This window comes from Panthera uncia, chromosome D1 (assembly GCF_023721935.1).
Source record: "Panthera uncia isolate 11264 chromosome D1, Puncia_PCG_1.0, whole genome shotgun sequence".
Classification (NCBI taxonomy): domain Eukaryota; kingdom Metazoa; phylum Chordata; class Mammalia; order Carnivora; family Felidae; genus Panthera; species Panthera uncia.
The window spans coordinates 48,321,228-48,337,366 of record NC_064808.1 but is presented as its reverse complement, the minus strand read 5'-3'; the positions used below and the strand labels follow the sequence as shown (position 1 = coordinate 48,337,366).

At 40.9% G+C, this 16,139-nt stretch overlaps 1 protein-coding gene across 1 annotated transcript in view; it reads right to left on the bottom strand.

Annotated features, from left to right (window-relative positions):
• The window catches only part of RIC3 (RIC3 acetylcholine receptor chaperone), a 64,640-nt gene extending 53,331 nt beyond the window's left edge, over positions 1-11,309 (bottom strand). The window contains exon 1 of the mRNA XM_049650706.1: positions 11,156-11,309. Within this exon, the coding sequence (XP_049506663.1) occupies positions 11,156-11,279 (124 nt within the window). The 5' untranslated portion in view covers positions 11,280-11,309. The remainder of the gene's footprint in view (positions 1-11,155) is intronic.
• Between the last annotated feature and the right edge of the window lie 4,830 nt (positions 11,310-16,139).

The window sequence follows — 16,139 nt, the reverse complement described above, 5'->3', positions numbered from 1 at the left end:
ATGGAGAACCATCTATAATGTTACTGGACATCAAAAGAAAACAAGAGTAGCCATACTATATTTTATTTTTTCTAAGGTTTATGTTTTTGAGAGAGTGAGAGAGACAAAGCGTGAGCGGGGGAGGGGCAAAGAGAGGAGGAGACACAGAATCCAAAGCAGGCTACAGGCTCTGAGCTATCAGCACAGAACCCAACACAGGGCTCAAACTCATGAACTGTGAGATCATGACCCAAGTTGAAGTCAAATGCTTAACTGACTGAGCCACCCAGGTGCCCCAGACAAACTAGATTTTAAAACAAAGACTGTAACAAGAGATGAAGAAGGGCATTATACCATAATTAGGGGGTCTATCCATCAAGAGGAGCCAACAATCGTAAATGTTTATGCCCCCAACATGAAACACCCAAATATAAATCAATTAATCACAAACATAAATACATATATAATACAGTGATGGACACTTACAGCAATAGACCAATCATGTAGGCAGAAAAATCAATAAGGAAATAACAGCTCTGAATGACACATTGGACCAGATAGACATAACAGATATATTCAGAACTTTTCAACCCAAAGCAGAATACACATTCTTCTCAAATGCACATTGAACATTCTCCAAAAGAGATCGCATACTAGGTCACAAAATAGCCCTCAACAAATATAAAAGGATTGAAATCATACCATGCATATTTTTTTTCATACCATGCATATTTTAATCACAACACTATGAATGAAACTTGAAATCAACCACAAGAAAAAGTTTGGAAAGCCCCCAAATACATGGAGGTTAAAGAACATCCTACTAAAGAATGAATGGGTTAAGCAGGAAATTAAAGAAGAAATTAAAAAATATATGGAAGCAAATGAAATGAAAATATGACAGTCCAAATCCTTTGGGATGCAGCAAAGGAAGTCCAGAGACGAAACTATATTGCAATTCAGGCCTTTCTCAAGAAGCAAGAAAGGTCCCAAATACACCACCTAACCTCACACCTAAAGGAACTACAAAGGCAGCAGCAAAGAAAGCCCAAAGCCAGCAGAAGAGAATAAAGATTAGAGTAGAAATAAACAATATAGAATCCAAAAAAAAAAAAAAAAAAAAGGTAGCAAAGATCAATGAATCTAAGAGCTGGTTTTTTGAAAGAATAAACAAAACTGATAAACTCCTAGCCAGACTTCTCAAAAAGAAAAGAGAGATGACCCAAATATATAAAACCACAAAAGAAAGAGGAGAGATCACAACCAACATGACAGAAATACAAATAATTATTACAGAATACTATGAAAAATTATATACCAACAAACTGGACAATCGGGAAGAAGTGGATAAATTCCTAAACACTCACACACTACCAAAACTCAAATAGGAAGAAATAGAAAATTTGAATAGACCCATAACCAGCAAAGAAATTGAATTAGTTATCAAAAATCTCCAACAAATAAGAGTCCTGGGCCAGATGGCTTCCAAGGGGAATTCTACCAGACATTTAAAGCAGAGTTAATGCCTATCCTTCTCAAGCTGCTCCAAAAAACAGAAATGGAAGGAAAGCTTCCAGACTCCTATGAAGCCGGCATTACCTCAATTCCCAAACCAGACAGAGACCCGACTAAAAAGGAGAATTACAGGCCAATATCCCTAATGAACATGGATGCAAAAATCTCAACAAAATACTAGCAAATTGAATTCAACAGTGTATCAAACAATTATTCACCACGATCAAGTGGATTCACTCCTGGGCTGCAGGGCTGGTTCAATATTCACAAATCAATCAATGTGGTACATCACATTAATAGAAGAAAGGATAAGAACCATACGATCCTGTCAATAGATGCAGAAAAAGCATTTGACAAAATACAGCATCCTTTATTAATAAAAACCCTCAAGAAAGTCAGGATGGAAGGAACATATCTTATCATAAAAGCCATATATGAAAAGCCCACAGCTAATATCATCCCCATGAGGAAAAAAGTGAGAGCTTTCCCCCTGAGATCAGGAATAGGACAGCACCACTGTTGTTTAACACAGTGCTGTAAGTCCTAGCCTCAGCAATCAGATAATAAAATGAAATAAAAGGCATCCAAATTGGCAAAGAAGTCGTCAAAGTTTCACTCTTTGCAGATGACATGATACTCTACATGGAAAACCTGAAAGACGCCACCAAAAAACTGCTAGAGCTGATACATGAATTCAGCAAAGTCGCAGGATATAAAAATCAATGTACAGAAATTGGTTGCATTTCTATACAGCAACTACACCAATAATGAAGCAACTGAAAGAGATATCAAAGAATCAATCCCATTTATAATTGCACCAAGAACCATAAAATACCTAGGAAGAAACCTAACCAAAGAGGTAAAAAAATCTGTATGCTGAAAGCTATAGAAAGCTTATGAAAGAAACTGAAGAAGGGGTGCCTGAGTGGCTTAGTCAGTTAAGTGTCCGATTTCAGCTCAGGTCCTGATCTCATGGTCCATGGGTTCGAACCCTGCATCAGGCTCTGTGTGGACAGCTCTGAGCCTGGATCCTGTTTTGGACTCTGTGTCCCCATCTCTCTCTGCCCCTTGCCCCCCCATCTCAAAAATAAACATTAAAAAAGTTTTTAATAAATTGAAGATGACACAAAGTAATGGAAAAACGTTCCATGATCATGGACTGGAAGAACAAATATTGTTAAAATGTCGATATTACCCAAAGCAATCTACACATTCAATGCAATCCCAATCAAAATAGCACCAGCGTTCTTCACAGAGCTAGAGCAAACAATCCTAAAATTTGTATGGAACCACAAAAGACCCGAATAGCCAAAGTAATGCTGAAAAAGAAAACCAAAGCTGGAGGCATCACAATTCTGGACTTTCGCCTGTATTACAAAGCTGGAAGCATCAAGACAGTATGGTAATGGCACAAAAACAGGCACAGAGACCAATGGAATAGAGAACCCAGAAATGGACCCACAAACATATGGCCAACTAATCTTCAACAAAGCAGTAAAAAAGGCATTCTCTTTAGCAAATGGTGCTGGGAGAACTGGAGAGCAACATGAAGAATGAAACTGGACCACTTTCTTACACTATACACAAAAATAAATTCAAAATGGATAAAAGACCTAAATGTGAGACAGGAAACCATCAAAATCCTACATGAGAAAACAGGCAGCAACCTCTTTGACTCTGGGTACAGCAACTTCTTACTTGACATATCTCTGAAGGCAAGAGAAATAAAAGCAAAAATGAACCACTGGGACCTCATCAAGATAAAAAGCTTCAACACAGCAAAGGAATCAACAAAACTAAAAGCCAACTGAAGGAATGGGAGAAGATATTTGCAAATGACATATGACATATTGGATAAAGCATTAGTATCCCAAATCTATAAAGAACTTACCAAACTCAACACCCGAAAAACAAATAATCCAGTGAAGAAATGGGCAAAAGACATGAATAGACATGTTTCCAAAGAAGACACCCAGATGGCCAACAGACCCATGAAAAGATGCTCAACATCGCTCATCATCTGAGAAATACAAATCAAAACCACACTGAGATACCACCTCACACCTGTCAGAATGGCTAAAATTAACAACTCAAGAAACAGCAGATGCTGGTGATGGTGTGGAGAAAAGGGAATCCTCTTGCACTGTTGGTGGGAATGCAAACTGGTGCAGCCACTCTGGAAAACAGCGTGGAGGTTCCTCAAAAAATTAAAAATGGAATTACCCTATGACCCAACAACAGCACTACTAGGAATCTATCTAAAGGATACAGGAGTGCTGATTCGAAGGGACACGTGCACCCCAATATTTGTAGAAGCGCTATCAACATAGCAAAATTATGGGAACAGCCCAAATGTTCATTGACTGATAAATGGAGAAAAAAAAGATGTGGCATATACATACAATGGAATACTACTCAGCAATTAAAAAGAATGAATCTTGCCATTTGCAGCAACGTGGATAGAACTGGAGGGCATTATGCTAAGTGAAATAAGTCAGTTAGAGAATGACAGATCACATGATTTCATTCACAGGTGAAATCTGAGAAACTTAACAGATGACCAGAGGGTAAGGGAAGGAAAAACAAGATTAAAAACAGAGTGAGGCAATCCATAAGAGAGACTCTTAAACACAGAGAACAAACTGAGGGTTGATGGGGTTGGGGAAAATGGGTGATGGGCACTGAGGAAGGCACTTGTTGGAATCAGCACTGGGTGTTGTATGTAAGTGATGAATCACAGGAATCTACTCCTGAAGCCAAGACTACAAGACTACCCTGTACATTAGCTAACTTGACCAAAGGGGAAAAAAAAAATTCACTTTTAGTTCTAGCCACACTAAAATGTTCATATTTCCCAAATGTATATACCCAAGAAAAATGAAAACATGTCTACATCAAAGTTTATATTCAAATGTTAAAAGCAGCATTACGTATATAATAAAAAAAAATACATAAATAACCTAAGTGTCCATCAATGGATGAATGGATAAACAAAATGTAGCATATCCACAAAATGGACTACTATTCGGTCATAAAGTCATGAGGTACTGTTACATGCTACAACAGGGATGAACCTTGAAAACATTATGCTAAGCAAAAGAAGCCAATCACAAAAGATCACATATTGTATGATTCCACTTATATGAAATTTCCAGAACAGGAAAATTTATACATACAGAAAGTTGCCTAGGGCTGAAGGCAGAGTGGGGTGTGTTGGAGGGTGATGGATAGAGTATGATGGAGATGGGGGTGGGGGGGAATGACAAAGTAAATGTTCTAACACTGATTGTGGTAATGGCTGTACAACTCGGAATAGAACAAAAATCACTGAACTGTACACTTGAAGTGGACGAACTGTATGTGAACTTTATCTTAAGAAAGCCGTTAGGAAAAAAGAACATCTCCTGCTCCCAATAAAACTGATCATTCTAATCATGAGTTCCCACTGGTTCCTGCAAGGTGTTTGAGTATATGCAACTGATATTGTTCTTCACTTATTTATTGTCCATTTACCTCTATTAAACTGTGCGTTCCTCAGGCAGATAATTGGCTCATTTTTCTTAGAATCCACAGTTATCTGTACACTGTGTACACACTAAGTGAAAGAGCACATCATAAATATTTACTAAAAGATGGTCTAAACAGCGGTCATGTGGAAAAGGGACTGTACTTGTTTCACATACTCCAATGGGCAGAAATGAAAGTTACAATGGTGGGTTTTAAGAATTTTCAAAAATCAGGGTTGTCTTTCTCTAAAACAAAGGTTTCTTGGTTCTGTGAATTCTCCGAATTGACACTCAAATTGTGAATGTATGTGTAAATAGTATGTGAATTTTTCTAGGGAGAAACTAACTTTCATCAGATTCTCAAAGGGGTATGTAACCCCAAAATGGGTAGGAATTGCTATTTTTTTTTCTTTTTAAAAAATTTTAGGGGTGCCTAGTTGGCTCAGTCAGTTGAGCATCCGACTTAGGCTCAGATCATGATCTCATGGTTTGTGGGTTCAAACCCTGCGTCAGGCTCTATGTTTACAGCTCAGATTCGAGATGCTTTGGATTCTGCTTCAGATTCTGTGTCCCCCTCTCTCTCTGCCCGTCCCCTGCTCACACTCTCTTTCTCAAAAATAAACATTAACAAGATTTTAATTAAAAAAATTTAATCCCAGTAAACATAGTGTTATATTAGTTTCAGGTGTGCAATTTAATGATTCAACAATTCCATGTATTACTCAATGCTCATCAAAAGTGTAGTCTTGGGGTGTCTGGGTGGTTCAGTTGGTGGAGTGTCTGACTCTTGGTTTTGGTTCAGGGGATGATCTCACAGTTCATGGGATCGAGCCCTGCGTCAGCCTCAACGCTGGCAACACAGAGCCTGCTTGGGATTCTAACTCACTCCCTCTCTCTCTCTCTCTCTGCCTCTCCCCCACTTGTGTGCACATGCACCCACACTCTCTAAATAAATAAATAAGCATTAAAAAAAAAAGTGTAGTCTTTAATGCCCTTCATCTATTTCACCCATCCCCCAACTTACCTCCCCTCTGGTAACCATCTGTTTGTTCTCTATAGTAAGAGTCTGTTTTGTGGTTTGTCTTTTTTTCCTTTTTATTTAATTTTTATTTTGGCTTTTTATATTTTAGTTAGTTAATACACAGTGCAATATTGGATTCAGAAGTAGAATTCAGTGATTCATTACTTAGATACAACATCCAGTGCTTATCATGACAAAGAATTACTCACCATAATCAAGTGGGATTTATTCCTGGGCTGCAGGGCTGGTTCAATATTAGCAAATCAATCAACATGATATACATTAATAAAAGGATAAGAGCCATATGATCTTGTCAATAGATGCAGAAAAAGCATTTGAAAAAAATATACCATGAATTCTTTTTTTTTTTTTTTTAATATTTATTTTTGAGAGAGCGAGAAAGAGCATGAGCAAGGGAGGGGCACAGAGAGAGGAGACACAGAATCTGAAGCAGGCTCCAGGCTCTGCACTGTCAGCACAGAGCCCAATTCTGGGCTTGAACTCATGAACCATGAGACCATGACCTGAGCCGAACTCAGACGCTTAACCAACTGAGCCACCCAAGTGCCCCATGAATTCTTTAATGTTTAATTTTGAGAGCAAGTGCACAAGCAGAGAGGACGGGCAGAGAGACTGGGGGACAGAGGATCCTAAGCCAGCTCCACACTGACAGCAGAAAGCTTGAGCATCCATTCTTGATAAAAACCCTCAACAAAGTAGGGATAGATACAATATACCTCAATATCATAAAGACCATATACCAAAGACCCACAGCTAATATTCTTAAAGGGGAAAAACTGAGAGCCGCTCTCCTACTATCAGGAACAAGACAAGGATACCCATTCTCACCATTACCATTTAATATAGTACTGAATGTCTTAGCCTCAGCAAACAGACAACAAAAAGAAATAAAGGACATACAAATTGGCAAGGAAGAAGTCAAACTTTCACTCTGCAGACAATGTGATACTCTATGTAGAAAACCCAAAAGACTCCACCAAAAAATTGCCAGAATACATGAATTCAGCAAAGTCATAGGATATAACATCAACTGTACAGAAATCTGTTGCATTTCTATACACCAGTAATGAAGCAGCAGAAAAAGAAATCAAGGAATCAATCCCATTTACAACTGTGCCAAAAACAAGAAGATAGTTAGGAATAAACCTAACTAAAGACGCAAAAAAAAAAAAAAAAAAAAAAAAAAAAAAAAAAAAAAAAAAAAAAAATCTGTACTCTGGAAGCTATAGAAAACTTGCAAAAGATACTGAAGAGGACACAAAGAAATGGAAAAACATTTCATACTCATGGATTGGAAGAACACTGTTAAAATGTCTATACTACCCAAAGCAATCTACACATTTAATGCAATCCCTATCAAAATACCTGTACCACCAGCATTCTTCACAGAGCTAGATCAAACAATCCTAAAATTTGTATGGAAGCACAGAAGACCCTGAATAGCCACAGCAATTCTGAAAAAAATAAAACTAGAAGTATCATGATTCCAGATTTCAAGCTATATTATAAAGCTGTAGTCATCAAGACAGTATGGTTCTGGCAGAAAAACAGACATATAGATCAATGGAACAGAATGGAAAACCCAGAAATGGACCCACAACCATATGGTCAACTCATCTTCAACAAAGCAGTCTCTTCAGCAAACAGTGTTGGGAAAACTGGACAGGGACATGCAGAAGACACACTGGACCACTTTCTTACACTATACACAAAAATAAACTCAAAATGGACGAAAGACCTAAACTTAAGACAGGAAACCATCAAAATCCTAGAGGAGAACAAAGGCAGCAACCTGTGATCTCGGTCAGAGCAAATTCTTACTAGACACATCACTGAAGGCAAGGAAAACAAAAGCAAACATGAACGACTGGGACTTCATCAAGATTAAAGATTCTGGGGGTACCTGGGTGGCTCAGCCAGTTGAGCATCTGACTTTGGCTCAGGTCATGATCTCACGGTTCATGAGTTCAGGTCCTACATGGGGCTCACTGCTGCCAGCGCAGAGCCCTCTTCAGATCCTCTGTTCCCCTCTCTCTCTGCCCCTCCCCCGCTCATGCTCTCTCAAAAATAAACATTTAAAAATCCACAAAGATGAAAAGCTTCTGCACAGCAAAGGAAACAATCAACAAAACTAAAAGGCAGCCTACAGAATGGGAGAAAATATTTGCAAACAGCACATCTGGTAAAAGATTAGTATCCAAAATCCGTAACTTCTCAAACTCAACACCCAAAAAACAAACAAAATGGACCCAGTTAAGAAATGGCAACACACATGAATAGACACTCTTCCAAAGAGGACATCCAGCTGGCTAACAGACACATAAAAAGATGCTCAACAACACCCATCATCAGGGAAATACAAATCAAAATCATAGTGACATATCACTTCACACCTGTCAGAATGGCTAAGATTAACACAAAAAACAACAAGTATTGGTGAGGATGTGGAGAAAGGGGAACCCTCTTGCACTGCTACTGGGAATGCAAACTGGTGCAGCCACTCTGGAGGACAGTATGGAGGTTCTTCAAGAAACTAAAAATAGAACTACCCTATGACCCGGCAATTTTACTACTAGGTATTTACCCCAAGGATACAAAAATACAGATTCAGAGGGGTACATGCACTCCAATGTTAATAGCAGCATTATCAACAATAGGAATGGCTATTTTTATTTTTTTAATGTCTATTTATGTTGAGAGAGAGCAGGTGTGCTCACACAAGCACGCAGAGAAGGGGCAAAGAGAGGAGAGAGAGAATCCCACACAAGCTCAATGCTGTCAGCACAAATCCCAACACAGGGCTCAAACCCACAAACTAGGAGACCATGACCTGAGCCAAAAATCAAGCGTCAGACACTTAAGGGACTGAGCCAATCAGGCACCCTGAAATCACTATTTTAAAAATGTTACATACCGGTATGAGGATTTTAATTAATTTTTTTTTGAAGTCTAGTTGACATACAATGTTACTATGCCATACACCTGAAACTAATGTAATTCTACAACTCTATACATTATTATGTTCACAAGTGCAGCTATCATCTATACTGCACAGCCCTGTGACACCATTGGCTATAACACCTGTGCTGTACTTTCATCCTGTGACTTATTAATTTCAAAACTGGAGGCCTGTACCTCCCACTCCTCTTTGTCTGTTTTGCCCATTCCCTCCCCCACCCCTCCCATTTGGGGATCATCAGTTTGTTCTCTAGGTTTACAGGTCTGTTTCTGTTTGCTCATTTAATGTTTTAGATTCCATTTCACATATAATTGAAATTATATGGTATTTGTCTTCCTGGCTTATTTCACTTAGCATAATACCCTCTAGGTCCATAAAAGGGCAGAGGTTTTAGTTAGCAAAATTTCAGTTACTGACATAGATCATTCAAGGTAAGTTTTTGCCTAGATTATACTCTTTTAGTAACTAATGCAAAAAGAGAATTCACAATATTAGTAGCTTCATGAACTTAACTTATTCACGTTATTTGACTGCCATTTTAGCTAAATGCTAAATGAAGTAGTTAGTGGTAGACAAGACAAAGTCCCCGCCTTCATGAAGCTTACATACTCAAAAGTAGAAACAGAAAAAAAGTGAGTAAACAAAAACATTTCATACCATATAGTAATTCCTTCAAAAAGGAAAATAAAACAACATGAAGGACTAGGAAGTGATTCGGGTGGAGTTGTCTTAGCTAGGGAGAGTCTCTCTGAGGAGATTACATTTGAGCTGAAACTTGAGTAAGGAGAAGGAAGGTGAGGTAAGAACATTCCAGGGAATAAGGAGAACAGAAAGTGTTCTCATCTCTAAGAGGACAACATTGAATATCAGCTCTTGAGTTCTCAAGGGAAAGAGCCACATTTAATCTCTCCACAACATGTATAAGAGGATCTCCCACTCACATTCAATGGAACTTATTCAAGATAATTCAGCATAATGGAATTCAATTCAGTGAAATACCATTTTAGAAGAATCTTTACTGCTCAAGATCATCATGAATTAATCTTCAAGGCAGACAAGACAGGACCATTAGACAAAGTGAGTAAAACCTTTAGGATTTTGTAACAAGGTAGAAAGAAGAAAAAATAATGTGATAATTTTTTGGAAGTCTCTTCCAGGTAGATAGAATTTGCTTGATAAACTTTATGCTTGTAAGACTATCAAGAGAATTCTGGGTTCAACCTGTCCTCCACCCCTAGAATTTAGTGCTTTGCATCTATAGTATTTCTAATTTATGATGTGCAAGAGAGTGGAACGATATAGTCAGTGTGCACAAATAACAGGGAAGTGGATCTCAGTTCAAAAGGAGCTGTCCAATCACCAAGGGCTGAATATTAGTGCAAGTGTCTGGAGACTATAAAACCATCCTCAAGGGTATTACAGAGATTATTTACAGGAGGAAGTTCCTAGTAGAACTTCAAGACCTCCAGAGAACTGTTCTAGTCCCTTCTCTCAACCTGGACATCCATCCCTTTACACGCATTATGGAAAAGCCCCTGAAAGCAACCAACACGGTGGGTTTGTAAACACCACAAAGATCATACCAATAACAAAGGATTACCAAACAATTTAAGTAAGGGGAAAGTAGTAATTTGCTCATCTCAGTAACTGAAATTTGAGTTAAAAATTTCAAATTATACTTGAAAAGGCACAAAAACAGGCTCAAGCGGGGCGGTGAAAGTACACAACGACTTAAGGCTAACCACACCGATATCAATTGACTTTATGTAAAAGCACGACAGAAAGCACACGGAAACCCCCGAGAGGGGAATCCAAGTGGAAGCCCTCCTGACTCAAAGCACCTGAGCAGATGGCGACAGCTGGGTTAAGCCAGTGAGGGCAAGGGGGAAAGCTTCGAACGGGTGTGCGACGGGCCACCGAGAGGGTGCCCAGGCGCGCGCGAACGCCAGCACTCCCGGCCCTTCCTGCGTCAGGAGGTCGAAGGGACCAGTCAGCTGGAGGAGTCGTCCGCTGACGCCAAGGGACCCGCAGGAGCTTGGCACCTCCCAAACGCCGCCAGGTCCGCCCTCTCTAGCCCTTTCGAGGAGACCTGGAGCACCCCTCAGTGCAGCAGTGCTCTTCGCAGACTGAGGGGAAGCTAGCCCGTTTGCTCACCTTCCGGCGCCGGCGGCGGCTCCTGCCGCTTTCCGCGGGACAGGAAGGCCTTGGGCAGCAGCAGCGACACAGCCAGGACGAGCCCCGAGGCCAGGGCCACCCTCTGCACGGTGGAGTACGCCATGGCCGCCGCCCTCGCCACAGGTGCCGACGCCAGCCGGAACCGGAACCGCAGCGCCGGCGGCCTCCTCCGACCGAACCGGGGCTGCGCGGACGGCGACGCGCGAGGGACAAGTGCGCCAGGCGCCCGCACCGCGGTCGCGGCCTCCGTACTCGCACCCGCGGCCTCCCGTCTTTGCCAACTGGAAACTCCTCCCTCTCCACGTCCCACGCTCAGGGGCGCGTCCTCCGGACCCGGGGCATTGGCGGTCCCGGCCTTCTGCGCATCCCGCTCACTGCGTGGCTGCGTCCGTGCGTCTGTCCGTCGGTTCGTCCCCTTACCGCAGGCAGCTCCCGTTGCTCACAGCTGTTCTCTGTCTGCAGCCAAAGGAGCGAATGCTGAAACGCACGCCTAATGATCCCCCTCCACAGCGTAAAACCTTTCAAGAACGCCTCTTTATCCTTGGTACAGCCATCCGACTTGTTTCTATGCCCTGAAAGTTCTGAATGATTTGGTCTTAACAGTGCTGCATCCAAACTAGATCATTTGCTCTTTCCGCAGCATATTCCTTGCTTTCCGGGGGCCTTAGCTTGTCCTGTTCCCTCTGCCTGGAAAATTCCTAACGCCATCTCCACCGGGTAAATACTTCTCTGTAGAACAACTGAAAAAAAAAAAAAAAAAAAAAACTCTCTTCGTGAAACTTTTCCAGTCAGCTTCTCCTTCCTCTGCATTCCCACAGTCCTCCATTACTGTCTTTATTATTTAATGTTTATTAGCTAAATGAATATGCATTTTATGAACATTCAGTTCTTCTGATGTATCAAATCCAGAAATGGCACTCCAGAGTATAAGATGGGTTTCCTTATGGGACAGATAGGTATCTATGCAGAATATTTTCTGCATTTTCTGGAGTAGTCAGCTCAACTGGAAGGAGAGGGTCAAGACAAGCTCCTTAAAGTACGTGAAATTCGAGTGTGTTTTTGAAAAATAAGTCACTAGACAAGTGGGAGGATTTAGAGTATTCAGGCAAAGGATGCAAAGAAGGCAAAGGCATGAAAGCCTGTGTGTGTTCCAAGAATTGCTAGTGATTCATTTTGGCTGAGCCACAGGGTTGCTGACGATATAAAGTGATAAGACTACAAATATAAGCAGGAGCTAGATTGTGAGAAGCTTGGATATAACTTCCAGTTCAACATGGCAGATGGAACACATCCATTTATCTTTGCTTCCCCCAGACACCTCACAAAAATGAAAATAAGGAGATAAAGTGTATCAACTACAAGACTAAGGAGAATGGGAGAGAATATGACAAGGGACAATAAAGGTCAACATTTTGTTAAAACACAACACTATCCAATAGAAATTGGATAGTCATGTATGTAAAATTTTCTAGTAGCCACATTAAAAAAGTGAAAACTGGGTGAAGTGCATTTAGTCCATTTTGTTTAACCCAATATACCCCAAATATTTCAACAGGTGTAGCACTAGTCAGTCACATTTCAATGGCCTAATAGCCATGTGTGACTAGTGGCCACCATATAATGGCATAAAAAGTGAAATACATACAGAGGGAAAGCCCCTAAAAAGGAAACTAATTTGTCCCTCAGAACCTAGGAAGTCTTAAGAATTGGAGGCACTGAGTATTCCTTTAAAGGCAGAGATGTAGCGTGGGGCTGCATAAAGAAGGTTTGGTTGAAAGTCTGGTTAAGAAGCAGGTGATATCCTTTAAATCTTGTTCCTCAATCTTGTTCCAGGTGGTTGCCCCTACCAGCATGCTCTGGCATCATCAATCTCGATATCAACATCACTAAAAGCTATTGAGTACTTACTATGTTCCAGGTATTTTACATATCATAACAATTGTATGGACTAAGCAATATTATATACCCACTTTACAGATGATAAAACCAAGAAACACAAAACTTAAAAGTAACTCCCCCCAAATTACACAGAAGTCAAAACCCATTATTTGAACCCAGGCATGCTTACTCCAGGACTTGCCCTCTTAACCACCAGTTTTACTCTCTGGAACCAGGGAAGCTCTGGACTCATGGGTAACAGGTGCAGTTTATGAAGGTGGTGACTGATGGGATAGGACTTCTAAGAGGTGCAGGGAAAAGTGCAATGACCCCCAAAATTATGGTTTGGATGACTGGATAGACATTGATTCCATATAACAGAATCATGAGAATGGATTAATTAGGTTTGTGAAAAAGACAGAGTTCCAATTTTGACTAGTTGAGTTTGAATTCCATGAAATACCCATGTACAGCTATCCAGTTGGATATGTGAGTCTGAAACTAAGAAGAGATGTTTGGGCCAGAAACAAATATAGAAGCGATCAGTCCATCAATAGTAAGTGAAGGCTGGGAGAAGATAACATTAGCAAGAGTGCTCGTGTAAAGTGATGAGAGGCCACAGTAGGAAACTCGGATTACACCATGATATTGAAGTTCCCAAGTAGGAGAACAGAAATAGGGTGGAAAAGATAGTGACCTGGATGTTAAAATCTTGAATAAGAAGTTACTGAAACTTAGAATAAGAAAGTTAGAAGGTGACAGAAACAAAACGTATAATGAGTGGCCAGATGACATGCTCTTCTAAGGAGTGGTAGGATTTGTGTTGGTTTTGAGAGTGGTTGTAACAACGGCAGCAGGCTCTGCGAGGAATACTTTTAAGTCCTTTGCGTGCAGAAACACACTGATGATAATACGAAACTGAATAAATGCCTGCCCTTAATCATAACTGTACTTTTTATTTAATCATTGTATTTTTTATTTTCCTACATTTGAACAAACTTCTTTTCCTCCCGCCTGTGGTCCCACTGCCACAGAACTTGTAAATTGCTCCCTAGAAGCTTTCTCCTGTGTTGCCGGAGTTCTTATCCTTATGCTAGTTACCTTTCCAGCATTCCTGATTTACTTTTGTTACACTACTCTTGACATCCAATTTCAGCCCAGAGACGACTGCTCACGGATCGTGAGACCAAGGGCAGAGAACCTACCTTTCTCTGGTGTGCAGTGGGAGGCAGAGAGGGGACTCTTCCAGCCTTAAACCCCAAGGAAAGACCTCTGTTCGTCTCCTCCTCCTTAGAAGCTTCTACTCCGCCTTTTAATGACCAGCAGGTCTCCCTGAAATGAGGCGCTTGAGAGCCCACAGCTGGAGCCACTGATGTGCAGCTGCTGTCAGTGATTTCTTTCTCTCCACCCCTTTCACAGCTGACCTTGCCCTAATATAGAAGGCCCAAACAGATCTGAACCTCTTCCAGGAAGCTCTCCTGGACACTACAACTCATGCTGACTCTTCTTTCATTGGACTGCTGTGGACACTATTTATCATGGGTTTGTTGGGTATTTTCACCTGGGCAGGAACCGCAGGAGGATAGGGTTATGTCTTCTCTCCTTGACATGGCCAAGCACAGAACTGGTTCACAGTAGGTAGTTATTGAAGTATGATGTTGCTGGTTTCCCACACACACTGATTTTGCCACTGCTCTGAGCAACTATACATCTTCCTAGGAATCAACAGTTTTCTTGAAGAGTCACCCCAAAAGATATGTAAACTTCCACTTACAAAATAAATAAGCCCTGGGCATGTAATGTACAGCATGGTGACTATGGTTAATAATAATGTGTTGTATATTTGAAAGTTGATAAGAGAAATCTTAAAAGTTCTCATAATAAAAGGGGCACATGGGTGGCTCAGTCAATTGAGCGTCCAACTTTGGGTCAGGTCATGATCTCGCGGTTCATGGGTTCAAGCCCCGCATCAGGCTCTGTGCTGACAGCTTGGAGCCTGAGGCCTGCTTCAGATTCTGCATCTGCTTCTCTCTCCGCCCCTCTCCTGCTCACGCTCTCTTTCTCTCTCAAAAATAAATTAAAAAATTTTTAAAAAGTACCTGTAAGAAAAAAAAATTGTAACTGTGTGGTGATTGATGTTAACTATGCTTAGTTTGGTCAGCATTTCACAATATATGCAAATACTGAATCATGTTGTATACAAGAAACTATCATGTTCTTTTTTTAAAACTATTATGTTCCATGTCAATTTTAATATTCAATATACTTATATTTCAATTAAAAAGACATGGTCAAAAGAAGAATCAAACCAAAGAGTCTCATTTCAAAAAGTCACTGATTTTGTCCACAATAGGTTTCTCTATCCCATCCACCAAATTTGCCCCTTAGTTACCATGATGGTTCATTTTATGTGTCAACTTGGCTGGGCCACAGTGTCCAGATATGTGGTCATACTTTATTCTGGATGTTTCTGTGAGGGTGTTTTGGGTGAGAGTAACTAAAATCTGTGGAGTTTGACAGGACACCTGGGTGGCTCAGTGGGTTAAGCTCAGGTCATAATCCCATAGGTTTGAGCCCCATGTCAGGCCCCGCATTGAGAGCACAGAGCCTGCTTGGGATTCTGTCTCCCTCCCTTTCTGTCTCTCTGCCCCTTCTCCCCCTCTCAAAATAAATAAATAAACTTTAAAAATCTGTGGAATTTGATAAAGCAGATTGTCCTCCATAATGTGGGTGGGCCTCACCCAATCAGTTGAAGGCCTGAACAGAACAAAAAACTGATCTCCCCTGAGTAAGAGAGAATCCTGGTGGCACTCGTGTGGTTCAGTCAGTTGAGTCTCCAACTTCGGCTCAGGTCATGATCTCACAGCTCATGGGTTTGAGTCCCACATCGGGCCCTATGCTGACAGCTCAGAGCCTGGAGACTGCTTCAGCTTCTGTGTCTCCCTCTCTCTCTGCCTGTCTCCCACTCATGCTCTGTCTCTTTCTCTGTCAGAAAATAAATAAACATTAAAAAGAGAGAGAGAGAATTCTGCAGCAGGAGCTCTTCAGACTTGAACTGCAGCATCAACTCTTCCTGGATCTCCAG